General features: G+C 36.8%; 1 protein-coding gene across 1 annotated transcript in view; it reads left to right on the top strand.

Annotated features, from left to right (window-relative positions):
- The window catches only part of LOC122811932 (ABC transporter G family member 9-like), a 338,279-nt gene that overhangs the window by 216,176 nt on the left and 98,122 nt on the right, over positions 1-23,981 (top strand). The window contains exons 5-6 of the mRNA XM_044084109.1: positions 14,900-15,000; positions 18,463-18,624. Coding sequence (XP_043940044.1) covers positions 14,900-15,000; positions 18,463-18,624 — 263 coding nt within the window. The remainder of the gene's footprint in view (positions 1-14,899; positions 15,001-18,462; positions 18,625-23,981) is intronic.

Genomic DNA, 23,981 nt, shown 5'->3' with positions numbered 1-23,981 from the left:
TATTATACAATTCTTCCTCTAAAACGTGCACACTGATTGGCCAGCCCAACCAGCGTGCCCATTGTAAATCCCTCAATATACTAACGGAAAAAGGTCCGGTTGCCTGGACTTTTCCGTTAGTATAAAACACTGTCTCGCTATGTTAAAAGAGTTTAACACAGCAACACAAGTTTAAAAAAAGCAACGCAGATCTCCATTGCTTTTTTTAAAGCTGTCTCGCTATGTTAAACTCCTTTAACATAGCGACACAGTGTGTAAAAAGCAACGGAGATCTTGCGATCTCCGTTGCTTTTTTTTTTAAACCTGTCTCGCTATATTAAATGGGTTTAACATAGTGAGACAGCTTTAAAATAAGTAACGGAGATCTCCGTTGCTTATTTTAAAGCTGTCTCGCTATGTTAAACCCATTTAACATAGCGAAACAGTAAAAAGCAACGGAGATCTTGCGTTCTCCGTTGCTTTTGCCCACAGCTCTGATGTACTGCGTAGGCATGCGCAGTACATCAGAACTGCCGCGGAATACCAGACAGCTGTGGAAGGGCAGCAAAGAGGCATTATACAATGCCATTATTTAAGAAAAGTAATTATTTCTTTTCTTAAATAATGTCATTGTATAATAGCAATAACCCAATTCTGGGTGTGGGTAATGCAGGATTTAACCATGGTTGTCTTTGTTTGGTCCCTCGGGCTTCGCCCTCAGGACCAAACCACGCCAACCGTGGTTAAATCCCACATTACCCACACCCAGGCATGGGTTATTGCTATAATAAAATACTATATTGTGGTTTGGTAGTGAGGAGAAAAAGAAGATTGTTAACTGGGTGGGAAGTGAAAAGTTTTTATGTATACAGTAATGGTTACTGACTCTGATGGATTGCATAAATGTAAATTGCATAAAGTGCTAACAGTAATTTGGTGATTCTATAGTAAAGCTCCATTGCTTTTTTCAATAAGTGCCATTGGATCTTTTACATCCATCTGAGCTGTCAACAATTCAGGCATCCGAGACATCAGTTTAACCTCTTACACAAAAGGCAACACAGTCAGGAATACAGCACTCCTCTTACTGCAGAGTCTGTAATGGAAACAATGAATCCAAGCACCTAGCACAGAATAGAACCCAGAGTCTTCTGATCTTCCATTATTAAACTTGAGCATTGCACCAGTGGAGCTACTGTCATGGCAAGTAGACTAGATTGTTTTATTCTATTATATTTCAGTCAGGGTGAGAATGTAGTTATAATTAGTAACCCAAAATGGCAAAGCCACTAGAATAATTAAAATATATAAGGGTGATTTAAATAAATATAAAAATAGTCAATCTTAATGTAGTTTTCTGAACTGTAAATGGTTTAAAAGATCTCAACTTTTCCGGTAGCACATGTGCATGCATGCAGACATTATTTACAGAAAGTTTATGGCCCATGGTAGGTGTTAATTATTTGTCTGATTATCTATAATTATGGATAAAAAATAGGTGTTGTTATTCTATGATCTCATAAATTTTCTGATATTAGAATAACTAATTACTTTGTGACAAAAAAGGAATATTGGATAGGCAAAAGCATCCAATGGGGGGATATAACACTAACCTGTACTACAGCTATTAATGCCTAAGTCTCTCACCCAAAATGTCTAACATAGTCAGTACGGAAAAAGAGGATATTATATAAGAGGGACACATAAGGGGGATATTTTATAGGCAGAAATGCTAACCCTTATACATATTCTGGATCATAATGGCAGGAATAAAAGCAAATGTTCACTCTAATATATAGTTAAACTGAACTGATATCCTATCTGAATCTTTTTGATACTGGACCCCCCTCAATTTTCTCCTACTGTTTAATACACACACACACTCACTGGACCCCCCCCCAATTTTCTCCTACTGTTTAATACACACACACACACACACACACACACACACACACACACACATACACACACACATATCAGCTAGATTTATACATTTATTCTTGTATAGCTTAAATACATCTTGCATAACTATAGTTTAAGAATTGTTCCCGTATTGTTCCCATATTAGAATCTTATGTTAAACCCATCAGATTGTTGTGTTTTGTTTAAACTGTAAAATATATTTAAAAATAGTTTTACAAAACCTCCTTCTCTTATTCTTTACTTCCTTGTCTGAGTTTACAAATAAATACAGAACTATGAAAAGAATTTTAGAAAATGGACTATCTATTTTAATATCATGAGAGCTACTAAATGTGTACTTCTGGATCTAGAGGTAACACATTGATAGATATCTACTTAGTCACCCACTATGGTCCCAAAATCTTTATATTAGGATCTGGACATTGGTGCTAGAATAGATAATTGTTACTGTTAAAGTGACACCTGATCCCATGTGCAAAAATGCTATAGTTGTTCATGATTCTAAGTATTCTAGATGAGTACTTTTTTTATCTAACCAAAAAGAAAACTTTAGATCTTTTCTGATATAACTAGGCAAGCTGATCTTTACTGATGTCTCTATTACAACCAATTTGCATTTATCTGCATAATTTCTTGTTCACAACTCCTTTTCCTACTTGCTTGTCAGCAAAGAAAATACCAAAGAAAAGGTGTCCAATACATTTCCTTGTACAACATCACTGATCACCCCAGAAGAGACTGATAGATGACTACCAGCACTGTCGTTCTCTGCTATATTACTTAGCCATTGGTTCTCCTGCTGAATTGTTTATTGACATTTATTGCCATTACTCTTTAACTAATTATATTATGGGGGTTATTGTAAAAGACTTAAGTAAAAATTTAAATATTTATCATTTACAAGTAAGTCCTTTGGTGAATGCTGATGCACTTCCTGAAAGAGTACTAGAAGATCCAGAAAGTATAGTCTCACCTTGATTCATCCATACTGTTCCACAGCAAGAAGAAGTAATTTACCTGTATCATTTTGAATAAGTTTCATTTTGCCACATTCTTTGACTTTGCAAAAAAATACAATACAACCGATAGGTCTAATGTCCAGGTCATACATAACTCCCCCTTTATATACCATTTACTGATGCCAGAATTTAGGCACATATTGAAATAGCAAGTGTTTGTTTAGTATGGTAGATAATAGTTTGGTTAAGTTATCCTCATATGTTGGAAACTAAATAAAGATGGTTGGACTTCCAAGATGGCTGCACATTGAGCAACAGCTTAATTCTAGCTCTCCCAGTGTGACAACAGAAAATCACCAGAGAAGACCAATAGACATTTGTGTTTATGGGTAAATTTCAGTAACTGGCTAGTAAGCGCACTGCCTGACTGCCAGGAAAAATAAAATACAGAGGACCTGAAGGAAAATCAGCTACAAAAGGTGAGGGAAAAAAAGCACTGACTGGGAAAACTCTACAGCTGTTCTGCAAACGCAGTACAAGCTCCAGAAATGACTTCCAGTAACACAGAGGAAGATATAAGATAACTGAACAAAGACCTGGTTAAAATAAACAAAACACTGATGGAGTTATTCAACTCAGACACCAAGAGGGTGGAAAAATGGAAGAAACTTTATACAGATATTCAGATGAGGTGATATAACTGCAAAAATCAGAGGTTGAAATTAAGAAAAGGCTGGCTGAATATGAGACTGATCAAGAAGAGATATTTCAAAAAAATAATAGAATGAGAGGACAGAGCACATAGGGAAAACCTAAGATTTTCAGCTGTACCAGAAAAGCTAGAAGGAACAGACTGCATTAATTTTATGAAAGTGCAACATAAGCAACTGGACTGGTATTCCACAGCAGGATTTGTTAGTTGATAGGGCATATAGTGTGTATGCTCCAAACCAGACTATGAGAAAGCAACCTAGACCTTTACTAGTAAAGAAGGAATCCTACCAGCAGAAGGAGTTGATTCTAACAAAACTGTGGCAGAAGGACAAAGTACTAAAAGTCAGAGACCGAAGAGTGTTTGTGTAGAATGATTACTCATCATACACCAGGTAGGAGCAAATATATTCCACTATTCAGGGAATGTCAAAAAGCAGGCATAACAGTAAAACTGCTGTACCCAGCTATCGTCAAATTATTCTTCCCTGGAGGGACAACTTCATTTTTTGATGAAGTACATGCTAATGAGGAAATACAAAAGTTTGTCCAGCAAAACCTGAGCTGTGAAACAGAAGGAGGTTCTACTTCTTGTTCTGCTAATAAAGACTATAGAGAGACAGTACCAATGAAACCTTTTTCCAATGTTTCAATGGAAAATGCTGGATAAAAGGAAGGAACCACGAGAGTTGACTAGAAGAACAGAGAGTAGATTAGTAATGAAGTAGGGACAGAATTTGAGAGAGGGAGATGAACAGTAATAAAATCAGTAACAATGTGGGATTACAATGCAATAATTATATTTTTGAAATATGACAGAACAAGCAAATCTGGAAATATTGGACTTTTTTAGAATTTTCACCACCAATTCCAGTGCATACAGAATTATCACCACAAGAAAAAAAAATGTCAGTATTACCTTCCAGATGTTTTAATAAAATATAAATGCACAGTCTTGTTTAGTAAAAAATCCAACACCCAGATCACTTTTTTTTCAAAATGCACAGAATAAGCACAGAATAAACAGCAATAAACTTTTTTTAGAATTTGTTGGACTTGTGGGGGACTCTAAAGCATATGCCCTATTTCATGTCATTAATATTCAGAAAAATGCTTAGGAGAGGGGAAGAGGAGGGGGAAAATTAAGTAAAGCATTTTTTCTTAATAGTGTTAAATTATGGCATATGATTTTCTTTGCATGCTACAAAGTAAAGTTTTCTCAATTATTTTAAGAGTAATGGGGATGTTATTGTAAACAGGTGCTGTTGGTTTTTTTCTCTCTTTTTCTTCTTCTCTCTTTCAACTTATTCAGTTTTAAGAAAAGTAGGCACTGCAATGTGAAAAAAAGAAGAAAAGTTTGGCTAAAACAGCATGACAGAAGAAAGAATAATGTGCTTTTTCCTCATTCTTGCATGGGGAAATGACTAGACTGAGGCCCTTAGACTGATCTAGTAACACATTTTAAGAGAAATTAAATGAAAAAGAGTATTGAATATTATGAGGCCTTTTTCTAGCAAATGAATTTATGCTTAGTAACAATTCTGTATCTGGTCCTTATGTCTCCATGGAGACAATCTGATAATGAGAAATTGGCTATAGTCCAGTGGAGAGTGATTAGCTGAAAAAAAAAACAGAAAGAGAAATTGGGTTGAAGATAATGTTCTCTGAAAGCATTCATGTGTTGTGCCAGCTGGGAGAGCTATAAAGCTAACACAAAACCAGTCCGCACTTAGAAACACTTGCTGCATCATGTGTCTTAGCATGGATAACCTTTCTTTTAGGTTAACTCAAGTCTCTGAGTACAGCTGTCACTTTGGAACATTTGTTCCTATTAGGAGGGTAACATTTCAATATTTGAGGATGTACATAGCTTTGTGTGTTAGTATTAAGTTAATAGGTTTAAGGTGTGTGTGTGTGTGTGTGTGTGTGTGTGTGTGTGTGTGTGTGTGTGTGTGTGTGTGTGTGTGTGTGTGTGTGGTTTGAGGGCTTTCAGTAAAACAAAAGGTTTTGTAAGAAATAACATAGACTCAAATGAATATGACAAGAAGCAGCTGTATAAAAGTTCCACCTGCCAAACAATGTATGCACGTAGCACAAAGGCTGGAACTAGACATTTAACAAAAAAGGTGTTTTTCATAGATTCATAGATTAGTACTAGGCTAACTGCTTGTGTTTGTAAGGCAAACACCTTAACCATTAGGCCACCCTCCCACCCATAAAAGGTGGGAATAATAACATTTTAATACAATGATGCTTTCTGTATTGTCTTTAAATGTCAATGATCTCACAGATAAATGCAAAAAAGAAAGATTAGTGAACTATATTAAAAAATGTAGAGTGCAGATAGCTATGCTACAGGAGACACACTTGGAAATAAATTAACATGTGAATTTCATAAAGAAAGGTTTTCAAGATGGTTATTCAGCAGAATACATGGGACAAAGGAAAAAAGGAGTACTTTTATTAACTCCAATAGTAATAGAAGAGGATAAAAAAGATAATAATGGTAGATTTGTAGTACTAATGGGCTACTAGCAAGGGAGGAGGATTACACTGGTGCATATTTATATTCCACCTAAAACTGCTACAATGTAGCTTAAGAAAGTTCTGGGAGAAATAACCATTTTTCAGCAAGAATATTACTTATAGGTAGGGACTGGAATTTGACTTGCAGCAGTGAAGTTATGTCTGAGGGGCCCAGAAGGGAAAGTGCAACAAAGGAGGATAGATTTTTGAAGAAATTTATTAAAATATTTGGCATGGAAGATGTGAATTCAGTAATATGAGTTGAGTTAATTTACATATTATTCCCCAAGATACAAAAACTGGGCTAGGCTAGACAGCATTTACATTTCATAGCAACATGTGCATTTAAGTGAAGGTCTTGATACATACCCAATAATTATTTCAGAACATGCAGCAATAATAACTAAAATAAAACACAAGGTAATGAAATAAAAATAAGACACTGGTGCTTTCTCACATTTCTGTTGAAAAGAGAAGAATTAAGGAATGGGTAGTGGAGATTATTCAGGTACTATTACAGAAGATATAAATTTCTTCTGAAAATTTTAGCTAGGGAGTTGGATAAAATTAAGGTGGATTTTAAAAATAGGGTGGAAATAAAAGAAAGGGAGACATGGTTAAGAAGTAACAAGAATTATTTAGAGGGACTGACAAATATTAAAGTATTGCAGAATAGGGGGAATCTCTGAGACCAAGAGGAGGATCAACTGCATAATGCTAAAAAGAAAATAAGGGATTACCTCGATAATGTGTATGAGTTTAGAAAGATTGCTGTTTTTGATAATAACTCTAGAGCATAAAAACCTTTAGCACAATGACTCAGGCAGCAGAAAGTAGAAAGGGGTGTCACCAAGCTTAGGGAGCTTATAACAAGGAAGGTAACAAGAGATCCTGTAAAGGTATAAGAAGTATTTAGGAGATTCTATGAAAGTCTGTGTGACAGTCTATCTTTACCCCAGGATAGTAATCAAGGAGCTTCAATCCCCACCACTGACACTGGTGAGACATAGTCACTAAAAACAGGAATGGATTTACACAGTATTTCAAATACAGCTCTCTGCATCAAGCACAGTTTCCCCCAAGAGCACACAGGGGAACCCACTCCAGAGCTGGAACTGGAGTCTGTCTCTGCAGATCCCAAACAAGACTCACTTTGGAGCATTGTGTCCCAGTTCCAAGTAGCTGACACACCCACAGCGGGGTATTTGATTTTCGCACATACACTCCTGGGAAAGGCTGGTACAGATTTACTAGATGTACCCCTTCTGCCCAGACTATCAGGTAACCTCACTACCACCAGTCAGCTGCTCTCAGACTCTTACAAGGGCTTCCAGTTATACTGAGTAAAATCAATACTAATATAAATGGTAGAGTGTAACCAAAGCAGACAGGCTTTTCGGAGTGGCCAAGGGGGTCACTAAAATGAGCACAAGTACTCTCAAGATGTTAAATGGATTCTTTAAAAGACCAGCCACAATGAATGGCATTAAAATATTTAATAATTCATAATAAAATGGAAAACATGAGAATACTAAATATCTAAGTGCAATAAACATCAAAGTTTCAATCACAGGAGAAATAAAAATAACAGTTGGACAGGTTCAAACAGATGCAGGAAAACAATACTCAACTAATCTCACTGTATTTCCTGATTGTCTAAAGAATAACTATTCCCTAGCTTACTTAATTAATACAGCAAGGCAAGATTAGATGCTGTGATGCTTACTTCCACAAGGCAAGGTTATGAGCTTCCAACTAACTGATCTGAACTCAGCTCAACTAACTGTCTGTGATAACTGACATAGATTTTTATATCAGGTTCCAAAGAAAACAAAACAAAACAAGCTGCTGTGTGAGTTCCATCCTTTTAGTGCTGGTTATGGAATCACATCACATTTGTTCACCTGACTCTGGTACAATACACACTCCAAGCTTTACTAAGGTGTGTTGCAGTATTTGAAAGTTATAGAACAACCTCACAAAATTTCTACTCTTCCCTTCCATAATTCTTTGTTTAAACATATACATTTAATCAGTTATAATAACATTGCTGACACATTTCCAACACAAGCATCCACACAACTCAGTGCAACAGCCAAATGACACAAAACCACCCCCAAAACTCCAGCCAACTAAGCTGGCATATGTTACACATGCACTGACTATTCTCCCTGGCATAAATGGCAACACCTCACAAAGTCACATCCTATATAAAGCAGAGAAATATGGAAATCAAGAAAGGATACAAACGGAAATGTTTATGGAAGAATTAAATATGCCAAGGTTAGAGGCAGATGAGGCTCAATTACTAACAGTTAGGATAGGAGGAGATGAGATAAAAATTGTGATGTTCTACCAATCTACAAGAAAGTCCCCAGGTATAGATGGTATTCCTGTGGAAGGTTGGATACTAGGAGGGGAAAAAACTGATAACGTTCTAGAAGGTTTTGTTTAACAATATTTTAAGATGAGGAGAAGTACCAACATCCTGGAGGAAAGTAGTGGTTACTGTAATACTTAAACAAGGTAAAGATCCATCAGATCCAGCTTCATACAGGCCCATGTCAATACTAAACCATGATTATAAAGTGTTTGTGTCTATAATGGCTAAATAATGGCAAAGGAGATGCTAAAATTGATAGATATGGATCAATGTGGTTTTGTGGAGGGGAGGCAAACATTTGACAACATTAACAGAACATTGATGATCCAGAGGGAAGCAGAATGTAAGGAAATTTCAGTGTTGTTGGTGGGTCTTAATGCAGAGGAAGCATTTAACGGAGTTGGCTGGGATTTTTTGAGCAGGGCAATGGAATCATTTGCATTTCCTGATAAAATTATAAGGTTTATTAAGAGGATAAAAGAGGGATCAGAGGTTAAAATTAAAGTGGGTGGGGTCCTCTCTGATAATTTCTGCTTGAGCAGAGGAACCAAGCAGGGGTGTAGTCTTTCCCCTTTGTTATTTGCAGTATATTTAGAACCATTGGCAAAGAAAATAAAAGACTCAGAAATTCAAGGATATAATGTGTATGATAGTCAAGAAAAGCTGACTCTATTTGCAGATATTATTTATACCTGACAAAACCAGAAAAGGGCATTACAGTGCTGTGGAACATTTTGGGACAGTTTCAAATCTTAATGAAGCTAAAACAAAGGCAATAGCAATAAATTATGTAACTACACATGAATTGGTTCAGCAATATCCGTATTTATGAAGACATGATAAAATGAAGTATTTAGCAGTATGGATTAAAAAATATTCTGGTGTGGCATCTAAGGATATGTGGGAAGAGACTAAACAAAAGCTAATACAATAACTGAGAAAACAGAAGGTCTGTTATATGGATATGGATAGTAAAATGCAAGCAATTAAAATGTTGTTAGTCCTTTTAGTCTTATACACAGGTCAGGCATATTTTTATCAACCAGAAGAGAGTTTGTGGATAGTAATTAATAAAGAGATGAAAGGCTTTATCTGGGAGAGTAAGATGGCAAGAGTCAAGTGGGATAAACTGATTCTTCCAGTAGAACAGGGCAAATTGGGATTACCTGATTTAAATAGGTATTTCAGAGCAACACAGTTAAGGCTCCTATACACAACACAAGCAGAAAACTATAATTCAAAGTGAAAAGGGATGATGATGAAATAAGGGGAAGCTCAATAAACAAGGAGAGACTGGGATTTTGGATGCAGACTTTTAAGGAGAATAACAGTAATCATACAGAATATTATATTCATAAAGTAGCAAAAAGTATTCTAAGAACTAAGCCAACACGGGAATGGAGAAAGGAGATTCTGCTGATAGGGATGACTGCAATTAGGGATACAGACAATAGGCAATAGGGGACTGGAATTTATTATAGAAAAATGGCAAAGGAACCAAGTTTTTGAGAGCAAATATCTAGGGAGATAAAGGTAATAGAATTCAGGTTACAGATTGCTTTCCCTATCAAGGATTGACATCAGAGTATAGGCAAACAGAAATAAATAGGGGGGTCCTAAATGAAAGACCAGCACCGGTAGAGTCTTAAGTAGAATCTAGAACAGAAGCTGTCATTAAAAAAGGAATAATTAGTAGACCATATAAAATATTGCATGCTAACTCTAAAAATTAATCAGAGGAGTTTAGAAAGGGTTGGGAAGAAAGATTAGATAAGCAATTCACAAATAAACAAATGGGGAGGGATATATGTATATCTCCCAAATATGCAAGAAAATCTAGAAGATTTAGTATTTTTGCTTGGAAATGTTTACATACAATTTTTATACCCAAAGTAGACTCCAGAGAATGTTTCCTTAGGTAGACAGCGAATGTTGTTGGTATGATTGGGAAGAAAGGTAATTGGGAACATATTTTCTGGGAGTTCAATGAGTTGGCAGACTTTAAGGATTCCCTATAGACTACTCTATCAGAGATACTGGGTGAGCAAATTGGTGTAACTAGGGAAATTACTTTTCTGAGCTATAATACAGAATTGGAATTACCTAGACATAATAAGGCCTTGCTGAGTGTAATTATGGTGGATGTCAAAAAAGCAATTACTAGGAAATGGAAATTAAAGTCTAAACCAACTGTACTAGAATTAGTGAATATAGTAACAGAGGTAAAACAACTGGAATTGGGATCTTTAAAAAAAAAGGGTAGGAGCAAATTACATAGGAAAAATATGGAATTATGGGAACAATACATAGAGGGGAGGAATGAGGTTTCAAAGCAAGCAGGGCTTAAATGAGCTATGTAATGTTTGACTGAAAATGATTGGGTAGATAAGTGATGTATAATGTTTGCAAATGACAGTGTGTCAGTATGGTTTGTGTTATAAAATGCTTGAAACTAGGATTGTGTCAGTATGGTTTGTTTTTATTTATATAAAGGTATTATTGCTTATGTTATAAGCGATAATTTAATAAAAATGTTTCTTGTTTAAAAAAAAAAGAAACCCGCGGTGGTGGTGCTGCGGTAGTGTTGTCGCCTCACAGTAAGACACTGTCCGGTTAGATTCTCAGCTAGAGCGTCTTTTGCATGGAGACATGCATGAATGGACGTACCTTCGTTGAAGGTTGTGTGTCAGGGCTGGTAACTTGGCATGTAAAAATCAACTACCAATCATTAGCGGACCGGAGGTCTGCTGTGGCGACCCCTAACCGGGAAAAGCCAAAAGAAGACTACTTGTTTAAAAAAAAGAAAGGGCAGGAATTGAAAAATGTATGTAATGTTGCTTAGATTATATGATATATAACAATATATGTGAAGCATAATGTTTGTAAATGTGAACTTCTCTATACAATTTGATTACTTTTATATAAAAGTAAATGTGCCTGTGTCGCAAGTGTTAATTCAATAAAGGTGTTTTTTTTTTTAAATCATATTTTGGAAACCAACTGGAATGTTTCCAGGGCCCATAACCAAAGAGTTTTTGTTGGTTGTTGCTATGGGTATATTTATTGCAATATGATATCACATTCCTTGTATGTATGATGCTTTCTTACATACCCATTAAAGGTCGGAAACTGGCAAAGAATTTACCTGCTAGATTATCACCGCTGTCCTGTGGCAGGGATATAATCTTATTACTTATTAATATCACAGCACATTTATGCTTCTTTTTCCTTTACTTTTCTAAAATAGTTATTAAATAAAATTTGTGGTTGCTATGCTCAACCATTGATAGCAGATTAATCTCATAATCTGATCCAGAGAATCTGATGAAAGTTTTAAGCATTTTTTGTATTGGGGCTAGGGAGATTTGTAATTATATGTAGTATTTGTTTAGCCTGGTGTATATATAATCATAATAGTACTTCCATTATATTTTTTCTTTGAATTTCTCTATATAGTCGCAGCATATAGGTATAAAATTTTGAATGCAATAGTTAATATAATTACAAATGTAGTTAGTTGCATCCTTAATAGATTTATTTTGAATGTTAAAAGAATATCTCAATCTGTGGCTGAAAGTATATAATTTAAAGCAGAATAACTGAGTTAAGAATCAATTCCTATTAAAAGAGGAGATGGCATTATGAGGAGAGCAAGAAGGCCCTAGGTTTGTTAATATATTAAATATTGTAGCCTGTTGTAAGATTTTGACTTTTTTCCATATTATTTGATTAACATTGTTTAATATATGGGCATACCTATTAGTTATGTAGTAATTTAGTCTGTTATTATTCGAGTAATTGAAATCTGTTACTGGTATTTGATTCCTTGTGTTTTAAATCCTGATGTCATGAAAGAAAGTCTTCAAGTTTAGCTGTTGACCCAGATAGTGACCGGTAGTTTTGTATAATACTGTATTCAGTGTTACGGAATGAGATTGCTGTATACGTTCTAGTTCTTTTTTGGAATAATATTCTACCATTTAAGTGATCCCTGATAAATACCCAGACATGGCCAGCTGACCCATTAGGCATTAAACAAGAGAAGGAAGATAACACTGGTATTCAATATCTTCCAAGTAGAGAAAGGCCTCAAGTTTGCATGCTTTGTAATTAAGCATTATTGTGCTTAACAAAGTTCCCTTTCTATTTTATGGACTGTTTCTGTCAGGTTAGGAAAAAGGAACACTACTGCACTTCTGTGCTGAGAGTGAAGAATTCCAGGAGGCCATTTCCTGTTCATTCATAAGCTAGTAACAGTCAGTAGATCTGCAAGAGAATTTTGTGAATAAGTAAGAGGCAATAAACAATGTGAAGTTTACCAAGACTGGAAAATACTTGGTTTTAGACAGTGAGACACAGTGATATTTCTTACAAATTTAATTAGCAGTTGTCAGTAGGTGGGAATAACTTGTGGATGCACATATAATTAATGGCCATAAAGTTTAGGGAAACGTGCACCCTTACCTGTGGCTTTCTTAGTGTGGTATAAGCAATGGCTACATGTATGAGGGATATGACTCTGTAAGCAACTGACTGGGAGATCCCTTATTCTAGTGAAGAAATGGAGAGGAAGATGGATGGAAGTCTGAATAATAAATCCTGCTGCTTGCTGCAAGAATACTGTAGAAAGGGAACATTATGGACAATATGTTACATCCTAAAGACTATTTGGGATGTCTAAGTAAAAAGCTGTTAACTAGCAATGATCTTCCTACTGAGTGCCTTAAAACACTGGAAAGTTGAGAACCTATTAAAGGGCAATGGTATCAGGACATACACTAGAAGATTACACATGTTTGTGAAAGAGTATTAGTGTGAGTAAAGACAGTGGAGGTACACTAGCGGGTGTACAGTTTTTAGGAATGGGTTAATGGCATAGCACTTGCGAATACAAGCAAGATAGCTACAATAAGAGCTGGGGAAGAGAGAGTGTGGGAGATGAAGTACAAACATGTAGAAGGGTAAAAGAAGGTAATACAAACAAAGGCATGAGTAGAAAAGCAGTATGCGGCAGGAGATAAGAAGTGCAATAAAGATGTTGGTGAAAGGAAGAAGAAATAAACTAATATAGTGAGTCTAATTAAGAAAGTGAGATAAAGCAAGGACAAAAAGCAAGTAGGAGTACTGAATTAATACTTTGTGTCAGTATTTCAAATGGTGCCTTGCTGGGAGACTTTTGTGGCAAGATGAGAAGAAGTGCGTGCCACCTCCATTCTGACTTTGACCCTAGTGACCTGAGTTTGACTACAGATTCTGGCACTTTTTGGAGCTGGTATAAGAGAGGACAGGAATGGGAAAGCTTAAACCTGCTCACCTGTCTTCAGGAGGAGAGGAGCAGCATGAACTTATGAGCATACTCTCTGTGGCAGAATCCCAAAGGGAGGCAGGGATCGCATGCAGGTTCTTGTCTACATGGGGCATGGCCATTTGATCACATCATATGGACGCACTGTATACATTACAAAGACCATTTACCAGCCAACTCCTTGAATGCAGATCAGTATGTGCAAGGACTCAGGGCTAAAAGGAAAACCCCCTTGTAAATGTTAATGGTGATCCCAGTACATCTAACCCTTGACCCCAGGAATGAATGAGCTGTATGTCTCTTGCCCATGAGTAGGAAAGAATGAGTCAAGAGAGCAGCTAGTAGTGTACGCTCAGTGGGCCAAGGAGAACTAGGTCAATAAAACTGGAAGAAGCATGGATGAACACCAGGGAACTTAAAAACAATAGTGAGCTTCTAGATGAAACTCCTGAGGTCTTCAGTAGATCATTAATTACTCCATCAAATGTATCGCCACTGCAAATGAAGAGAAACAGGAAAAATCAACTCAACTAGGGTCATATTAGTTTGTGTGGCTGGAAAACTAATGAAGGAAACTCTAACAGGAAGCTTGTGTCCTAGAAATCAGTAATCTTTAGGTCAACAATATGCTTGAGTCCAGGGCAAAAAAAAAATGCCAGTCAATTTTGATTCAGTTTTATGAGTGGATTAATGGAATATTACTGGTTACTTAAGAATGTTCTACCCTTTCAATATATATTGTATAGTATTCCCTGATATTATCAAATGCATTAATACATATATGTTGAACTGTCATTTTAAAATGATATACATTTTTAGCAAGAACAGAATACTACACCAACTTACAAACGGCAGTAGCTCCATGCTCCCATTCACCCCAGAGGAATTGTGGGAAGCATGAATTACCTGCTCTTTGCCATGGTGTGTAGCTTAACCTTAACTTACATCCAAGAATAAGTTATCTCTGAAATCACATGAATTCTCTTAGAAGCCAACGCATTTATCTGCAATGAATTGAAATTTGATAGTGATACCTAATATCATGTCATATTTTTGTATAATAATAAATAAAGGAAGTAAACAGCTGCCTCACATTCTGTTTTTTATCTGCAGTTGTCGGCAATGATTTTGTGCGAGGATTATCTGGTGGTGAAAGGAAGCGAGCAAACATTGCCTGCGAGCTGCTCACAGACCCCTCTGTCATGCTGCTTGATGTAAGTGCATCAAAACCTAAGTTTGTTAAGGAGGGGTACACCACAGGTAGTGCCACACCAACAAATTTATCTTTAGAGTTAGGCCGGTAAGTTAGAAATCAATGTACTGCCTATTTGCAGTAGTGTACTGTAATCACACTATGAAACATAAAGTCCTTGGTTTTAGTGGGCACTGCTGATTTAAAAGTAAATCAGGTAAGAAATGTGATTTTAAAGTTGTATATCCTTTGCAAATGTGTATTTAAATACAAACATCTCTTTTCTGCATTGTTTGCCATGACTGAGTCATTCTACCATCCTTCCAGTTAGCTACCTTCATGAGTTGCTCTACGTGCTTCATTTTTAGCTTAGTGCTTTTCTACAGATGTAACTAGATATTTATTAAATGATCAGTGTCCCTAACTAATTACAAAATCAAGCATACTGCAGATAGTTTAGGACATAAAACACCATTCCATATATTTAATAGACCACATGCCTAAGCGTTCCCCTTGATAATATCAGCATGCAGGGGCAGGGAGCTCAGAGGAGCGTTTTAGAATAGTAACAAATTCAGAAAGTTGGCATTTATATTAAATGCTTATTTATGAAGGATAACACATTTTTAACAACAGATCATTTTTATCAGAAATATTTCAACTAGCATAGAAGAATAAGTACTACACAATGTGGTACCAACAGTAAAAAGAAATGGGATAATCACTTCGGGTTATTAGTCAGGGGTGCCACAGTAACACTGGCAATGGATTAAGTTGTGTCTCTTCTACAGAATATGACTTTATGAATCCATGGCTGACAGAAGTCCAAATTAGGGTTGGTATGGTCTGCTAATCCAGGAAGACAAATGATTAGAATCACACAGCTCACAGCTGAATTATGCAGTTTGCGGTGTTGTTCCTGCTCTCCAGCACTGCAAGCTTCTTCAGTGAAAAAAAGCACACTACACTGTGGTACCTGTTATAGCAGAAGGGGAAGCCGTTGGTAGATATTACATTAAAATGAAATCACAAAAGCAGATGTGGGGCTAAAACAGATGAATGGACCGTACTTCTCTAGAATGTTGTGCTGCTGTTAACATAATGTAAGGATTAGAGGGAAACAAGATCTTAAACAAGTGCATTTCATTTTCCCTTCTTTGTTTTTCCGTTGTCTCAACACAACATAGACCATCTCTGCTACTTGTCAGTATTTGTCACCCTTCCTTTCTAACATAACTGCTGTTCAACATACCAGCAACTAAATGGAAATCATTTCTAGAACTAGATCAACGGTATAGTATCATATGCAGAAGGCATATTCATTTCTTGCCATGTGGCAAAAGGACGTGCAGTGAAATGTAGACATATATCCCATATCCTCAGTACCTCATGTTACTAAGCAAACCTTGACAGAGGTGATTGTAACACATAATACTGAGTGTTTCCTATCCCACTAAAAAGACAGCATCTGAGAGGTACCAGATCTTTTTCCATTCCTCGTCAGCTTTATTACATCACAGCTCTGTTCTGAAGACTGGTTACCTGCACTGTAGATGGTTTCCCAGCCTCTACTGTGTCTGCCTATAGTAAAAGCTAACAAAAATATTCCTTTCTTTTAATAGGAAGGTGCTGTTATCACTGTAGCAATTTGTGGTTTAACCTCACCTGTAGCCCTCTGTCAGGTTTTGGGTGTTCCAGTGACAAAGGTCAGAGGTAGAAAGCAGGCAACACTCAGAAGATAACTGTCAGAAGATACAGATAATGAGCATGAAAAGGTGTAGGAAGATCAATTTTATTTCATTTTATTTTACTTTTTGTTAAATGGATAAGTTCACTGGACACAAGTATCCCTTTTCCAAGGTAACCAAGGAGCGTGACTCTTAGCTGTCCAGAGTTTTGCAGAATGTCCAGATTTTAGCCTTTTATTTTCAGTTTGTTTCTCATAAAATCGTGGTTTTCTGGCAAATCATTGATGGCTGAAGTCAGAAAATAATGGCAGACATTTCAATTTCAAACTTCATATCCTTCAGAAAAATTCATGCAAATGTAAAAATTTAAATTTTTGACTTCATGTTCTTCAGAAAATCATGCAAATGCAAAACCTGTTATTTTATCAACTTTTAAGTTTATAACTTGGACAATTGGATGGGAAACCAGAAAGTCATCCCTGGTTTGGTACCTATGTCTCTAATGGACACAGGTAACCTTAAAATGGTTCACCTCCCAGGCCCATGCTTATAAGGGTAACAGAACTTGTCAGAAATTTGGGATGCATGGCTAGGCTTAAAAAGGCCCTTGTGGTCATTAGCCTAGTAAACACCTATGAACCTATGAATCTATGAACCTATAAGTGCAATGTTTAAAAAGTGTCCCTATTTATGGGTCTTTGTTCCCCCATTATTTGTGGCTTTGTCCAGATTTCTTTCTGTAAGAGGTTGAGAGGTATGCCAAGGAGCACTGTCTAGTTAAATGACTTAGACAGAGTCACACAACAGGCAAATGGAGGCTGAGGATTAGCATAGGCTGGCAGCTAGCACAAAGGACTAAAGTTCTGACTTGTTAATGAGTTCACTGCACCTATGAGGGAATCAAACCATAAACTATATGAGTGCCCGTGTCTGAAATGAAAACATGATTAAGGTGACCAAATACTTCCACAAAGGAAATAAAATGGTTACTGGTGAACTGTATATACTCATACTAAGCTAGAAATAAAGCATCTGGAGTAACTAATGATGCTAGTAAACTAGAGTTTTGGCACAGAGGAGTAGTAGTTAAGGGCATACAGCACAGTGGGTCAGTGATTAAGACTTCTGCTCCACTACTTTGTGATGGATGACTCACTTCTGACTTTTGCTTTTTTGCCTTTGTAGAGTTTCATGTCCTTTGCCTCTGTATGTCTTTCATCTTTTAACACCATTTTCACCCCCTCCCGAAAACATGCTGCCTGAACTGACTGGTCCAACCTATCCACCTACATATTGCATTTACCTTTGCATTTGCAGCCTTGGTCAGATTTGAAAAAGATCCATAATGGACCAGTTCGCTTGACAGGTTACTAATACATAAGTAAGATTAACAATCAAAATTAAAGTATTACATTTTTCATACAGAGGGGAGTAGGACACAGTGATAAATCATAGAGCATGTTCAAAATCACTAACATTTATCAGAGGGTAGTTGGGGATACAAACATCCATGAAAGCTCAAATTTCTCTTCACATTCAGCCATGTTTGTGTTTAACATTACTGTGACAGAATCATGACAGTTAAGAATAAGATAGAAGCCTAAATATGATCAGGAATAAAAGGAGTGTATGCCATGGACAAAAGTATTACAGAATAGCAGATGCTTGTGTTTGTTTTCCACTAGGAGCAAGTCTAAACGTTAGTTATTATTGCCATTAAGGAATACAGGTAATACAAGTGATCACAATATACAGATACAGACTAGATTGTTCATTGCCATTATTGTTTTATATAGGAACCAACGTCTGGCCTGGATTCCAGTACGGCCTACAGTTTGTGTATGACACTGAAACGCTATGCAGTGAAGCACAAGAAGACAGTTGTTAGCTCTATTCACCAGCCTTCTTCACAGATTTTCTTCATGTTTGACAAACTGCTGCTGATGTCAGATGGAGAGGTATGTGAAGCTATGTAGTTTGGGTGAAAGAAACAATACCTACGATATTTGGCTTGCTGGGCCTTGTAATAAAATTTGCAGTGACAGATGGTTAACCCAAAAATAATCATGTGATACCTTTTCAGTAATGTTCTTCTGTTATTCAGTTTATCAATGTAATGGAAACCCAGGGTTTGTACGTACTTTAGGAGTTGCTTAGCTTTCATAATTAAAAAAAAATAAATATTGTTTCCTCTACTGTAATTGCATCACTCTACACTTTGGGGACCACAACATGTCCCTCATGAGTAAACAATTCAGAAATAACAAAGTTAAAGTGAATTTAATTTCTGTAATGTGGTACACTTTTAAGGTTAATGTTGCTGCCTCAGAACCCTTGGGTCTCTGGTTTAGTTCTTGGCTCGGCTGTCTTCTGAGCGAAGTTTGCATTTGTACCCTTCTGTCACAATGAAGCTTTATGGTCTATGTTTTTTCCAACATCCCAAAGACATTCAGACAGGTGAATTAGCAATCCTGTAAACTTGCCCAAGCTATGTGTGTATTAGGGGGGCTCTGTGCATGTTTGTGTGTGTGATGTATGAGTATGTGTGCCCTCTGATGGAGTGATATCTCTCTGAGAATTGTATCTTACATTATGCACTTTGCCTGATAGGATGGGCTCTGCTTGCCCATGGCTGTGAAAAGAATAAAAGTACTGAAAATAACTGAATGAATAATGTTAAAACATAGTTGATTGACAGTAATTTAGGAACAAGCAAACACAAGAGTGCTTGAAAGATTTCAGTATTTGTTACAGAGAAGTAAGGTAAGAGGCTGAATGCCAGAAGCTGTATGTCCATTGATAGCATAATCAAAATATAAAATGCACAATTTGGAGTAACACGTTCTACTTCATATTACAGAACAGGACTGTTTCTGACATTATGAATCCCGACTCCCCAAGCCTAATTTCTCTGAAACTCGATTCCCCAACAATGCTGGCATCTCTGTTGAGAGGTATTATCTGGGAGGCACTAAATGCCATTTCCCAGTGTTTGCCCCTTTTTCCTTTACAATGCAGTGATGGATTTAATTATATTATTTTGGGTGCTGAGAAGATGCAAAAAATACTGAAAATTGTGTTTTTGGAGACATTTTTTTCAGGGAGTTGGGATCGGGGAGCTAGCACTTCTGCAAACTGCCATAGTGGAAGACTGTTTTACTTTATGTGGTATGCTCTTATTACTAGAAGGGTTTAATGTTTACGTATTACTAGAAGGGTGTCTCAGTCACTGAGACCAGATACTCTTAAAGGGTCTTTCATCACTAGCTTGTGCTAACTGCACTAAAACATATTTTTGCACCTAATATGACTTTTCAGAAAGTTATAATGTGTCCAGGTTTGGAACTTTTCTGACATGTGCTGTTACAATTGCCCCTCACCCCCCCCCCACCCCCCAAAGACTTCTGCTTCTAGCAATACACACAGTAATGCCCTGCTCTCCATGCAAAGTCTTCAGCACATTTCATTAAACTTAACAACACTGGCTTGCTGTTTGTGTCCATTATATGTAAAGTAGAAGAAGCAGCTTCCTAGTTGCACAACTCGGTGTAGAATGTTATCCAGTATTTATTCATCTTCTTCCAGACTAACTTTGATAAGCCGCTGTATCCACCTGCTTTCAATAACTGTTACCTCTTACCTTGTAATCCAGTAACATATTTGCCATCACTACAATGAATATCAATATTTCATAAAGCTAATTTCCTGTAATCAGATGAGCCATCAAGAGATAATTTAGTGGAAACCTTCCTATCTGTCTTCACATATTAATATACATGAAGACAAGTAATTACAGTCAGTTCTGCAGTACCTTATGCAAATTAAGACTGGTTTGTGAAGGTATTGTTATATCCTTTTATCTTCTATTACCTCCTTACTTCTATCCTCTTGTGTTATATTAGTTGTGCATTTCCTCTTAGTTAAAAAAGTAGCAGTGGCATCGGACAATAATTAAGAATGTCACACTACAGATACTAATATAATATCACCATTGTAGTCTGCTAGCCTGTACTGCTCGTTTTTTAATTACTTCCTGTCCCTATGCCTATTGAATGATAAGTGGAGTAACTGTCCTAGATGCCTGTAAGATATGGTCCAGCCTTTTCAGATAGTGTGAAGCAATCTACCCATTTTTGAAGTGAATGATTGTGCCATTCACAAACAAGTTCACTTTTCATTTATGATTTGTTACGTCTGCTACATAAATATCAAACAAACTTCTTAAAACAGTTGTCAGAGGAACTGCACTTGGCTCATAAGAACTGTACTTTTCATAACCACTGTCTATACCCCTTTAACCAATGTTAACCAATTAGCAGGCCATTTAACTGGTTTCTCCTATTTCCTTCCTACTAACGTTCTGTATCATTTATGTATCTGTCACTGAATCAAAGGCTTTACTAAAGTAAACAGGCTCTTTTTTAGTTTACCTGCTTCCTATCCACACCCCACTTCTCCCTGAGTAGCCATGGAGTTCAATGCTTCCATGACTTCTTTCACCTCTTGTTTCTAATACCTGTATCACACAGATGACACACTCTCCCAATGGTAGTAATGTTTCATGAACTATAGTTTGACAAACCATGGTATGCAGAACTTGTTATACACTTAGATGATGTAAGGTGCTTTCCTTCCTACAAGAAACAACACTTGGTGACATGGTATTTGGCCTTTTGCTGAAAAGACATCTGACTGAATGTCATGCAGAAACTGACAACTAACAGTTGTATACCAATCTACCATATTCTGTGCAATTATAATCTTCATTTTCATATATATATATATATATATATATATATATATATATATATATATATACATATATATATATATATATATATATATATAGTAAATAATAAGTATATTGACACACTAAGTACACATGATAATCCAAATCCTGAATACACATCAAGCAGAGAAGCTAACATTAGAGTCAGAAATGAATATTAAAATGGAAGTAAGTAGAATCCATAGCAGCAGACTCTGTAAGTGGGTTCTACTGCAACAGCAAAGTCCCAACGCTAGAAAAGAAAAAAGTTGAATGTATTTGACCCACTATAGAAGTTCTTGCAGAATTACTAAAATAGTATATTTTACTAAAGTTCCATGGCCAGTAACAGAAACATACAGTAACTAAATGCCCATACATTATCTGGTCTTCACTGTGTTGTGTGTGTGTGTGTGTGTGTGTGTGTGTGTGTGTGTGTGTGTGTGTGTGTGTGTGTGTGTGTGTGTGTGTGTGTGTGTGTGTGTGTGTGTGTGTGTTTTGCAATATTGCAGTGTTGTGTCATAATGTTACAATGTATTGTATTACCATTCTGACAGTCGCTAATGTCATCAAGAAGTGTGTCTGTGTGTGTGTGTCTGTGTGTGTGTGTGTGTGTGTGTGTGTGTGTGTGTGTGTGTGTGTGTGTGTGTGTGTGTGTGTGTATGTTTGTTTTGCAATATTGCAGCGTTGTGTCATAATGTTACAATGTATTTTATTACCATTCTGACAGTATTTAATGTCATCAACAAGTCTACATCCATGAAATATTAGTGCCATATTCCCTGCTCACAGCCCCAAGTCAAATAAAGTCTTAATGTTTCATGTATTAATAGCTTGTCTCGTCATAATGGTAACTAATTCCATATCGCCTTGAATTACAAAGAATCTTTTCAGCTGTCTATTAAATGTATCTATCCCCACCATTAAACTGTCTCTTGTGTTATACGATGTATTATAAGGTATTTCTTATGTTACCCCTGCTATACGAGCCAGCTCTTGATTAATCAAATATTTATATATCAACAACATGTTACATTTGAAAAGCCAATATCTCACAGTATGTAAGTTTGGATGCAAAAGTTTGTCTGTGTAACTAACTCTTATCTTGCCACTTATTCTCATAATAATGGGCCACTGAACCCTTTCAAACTTTTGGATCTCTTTCACATGATATTGACAGACAACTCATACTATAAATCGCTGATCTAAAAAAGCCAGAATGATGTTCACATGCCTAAATGAGATTATATGAAAAATGCCATAATCACTTGATGACACTTCCTTATCATTGCATTATGACACAGTTCAAATCTTGGTGATTATTCACAAGGTCACCAAGACTTTTAATAACTTTAACTGAATGCAGAACCTCTGTATTAATGGAGTGTGAGTGTATGGGCAGTTCTTATTATTCTGTTTCTGGTTATGTCTGCCCCCAGCCCCAAGTCAAACAATCTCAATGTTTCCTATATTAGTAGCTTGTTTCACCAATATTGGTAGCTGATTCCATAAGATATCACCTTGAATTACAAACTGTATTTTCAGCCAGAGAGGCTAGAGCCCTGTGCATTTCCTTGAACTCTTGTACTTCCTTTTCAGTTAACTAGTTTCTGTTGACGCTTGAGCCTTCTCTAAGTACTGCTTGCAGCTGACTCTGGTAACCAGTATTTTTTGCTGTGGGGTGACTGTTTCATAGGTTCATAGGTGTGTACTAGGCTAATGGCCCTGGAGCCTTTACAAGCCTAGCCCATAGGGTTACCCTGGCATCATGCCACCCAACCTTAGTTCCCAGTGCCTCTGTCGAGTAGAGCCACTGGAGTGATCCCCGGGGTGAATTTTCTATTTCCCATCCACTCATCAAGATTTCTCTTGAAGAGGGCCAGTGAGGTGCTCTGTTTGACATGTATGGGAAGTCTATTCCATAGCATGGGCATTCTCTGGGTTATGAACCTGTTCCTCCAGCACATTCTGTTGATTGTAGTAATGAGGTTGAGGTCTCTGAAGTGCGTGGTGTGAAGGGATTGGGATTTCTTCAACTGTAGCATTTCTAACAGGGCTGGGTCAGACATGGCTTTGTAAGTCAAACAGAGATCGCCTCTAAGGAAGTGATATGAGACAGAGAATAGTTGGAGTTTTTTTAGTCTGTCCATAGTGTTTAAGGCCTAGGATCCTCTTTGTGAGGTACTTTTGTGGCCTCTCCAATTGTTGCAGGTGCCTAGTGAGGTACATGCCAAATGAGGCATTGTACTCAATGATTGGCCTAATGAGGGAAGAGCAGAGGGAGGCAATAACCTCTTTCTTATGACACATTTTTTGGCATAGAGCTTAAGGCCATGGTTCTGACACAAGTTGTTGGTGTCAGTGAGGCCTTTCTGTAGGATGTCAACATCACTTGGGGAGTTAATAATAGCTCCCAACTTGCAATCGCCTGCGAACTTAGGTTAGCACATACTGCTAAGGTGGAGCAGGCTGTGGATGACTTTGCAATGGCAGTTTCAGAAACACTAAAAGTTTCAAACTAAGAAGTTTTCTGTATAGACATATCTA

The sequence above is a fragment of the Protopterus annectens genome, chromosome 9.part0, assembly GCF_019279795.1.
Source record: "Protopterus annectens isolate FY-2018-M chromosome 9.part0, PAN1.0, whole genome shotgun sequence".
In the NCBI taxonomy this organism is placed as follows: Eukaryota; Metazoa; Chordata; order Ceratodontiformes; family Protopteridae; genus Protopterus; species Protopterus annectens.
Note: the sequence above shows the minus strand (reverse complement) of the source record. Positions and strands in the feature narration are given on the sequence as shown.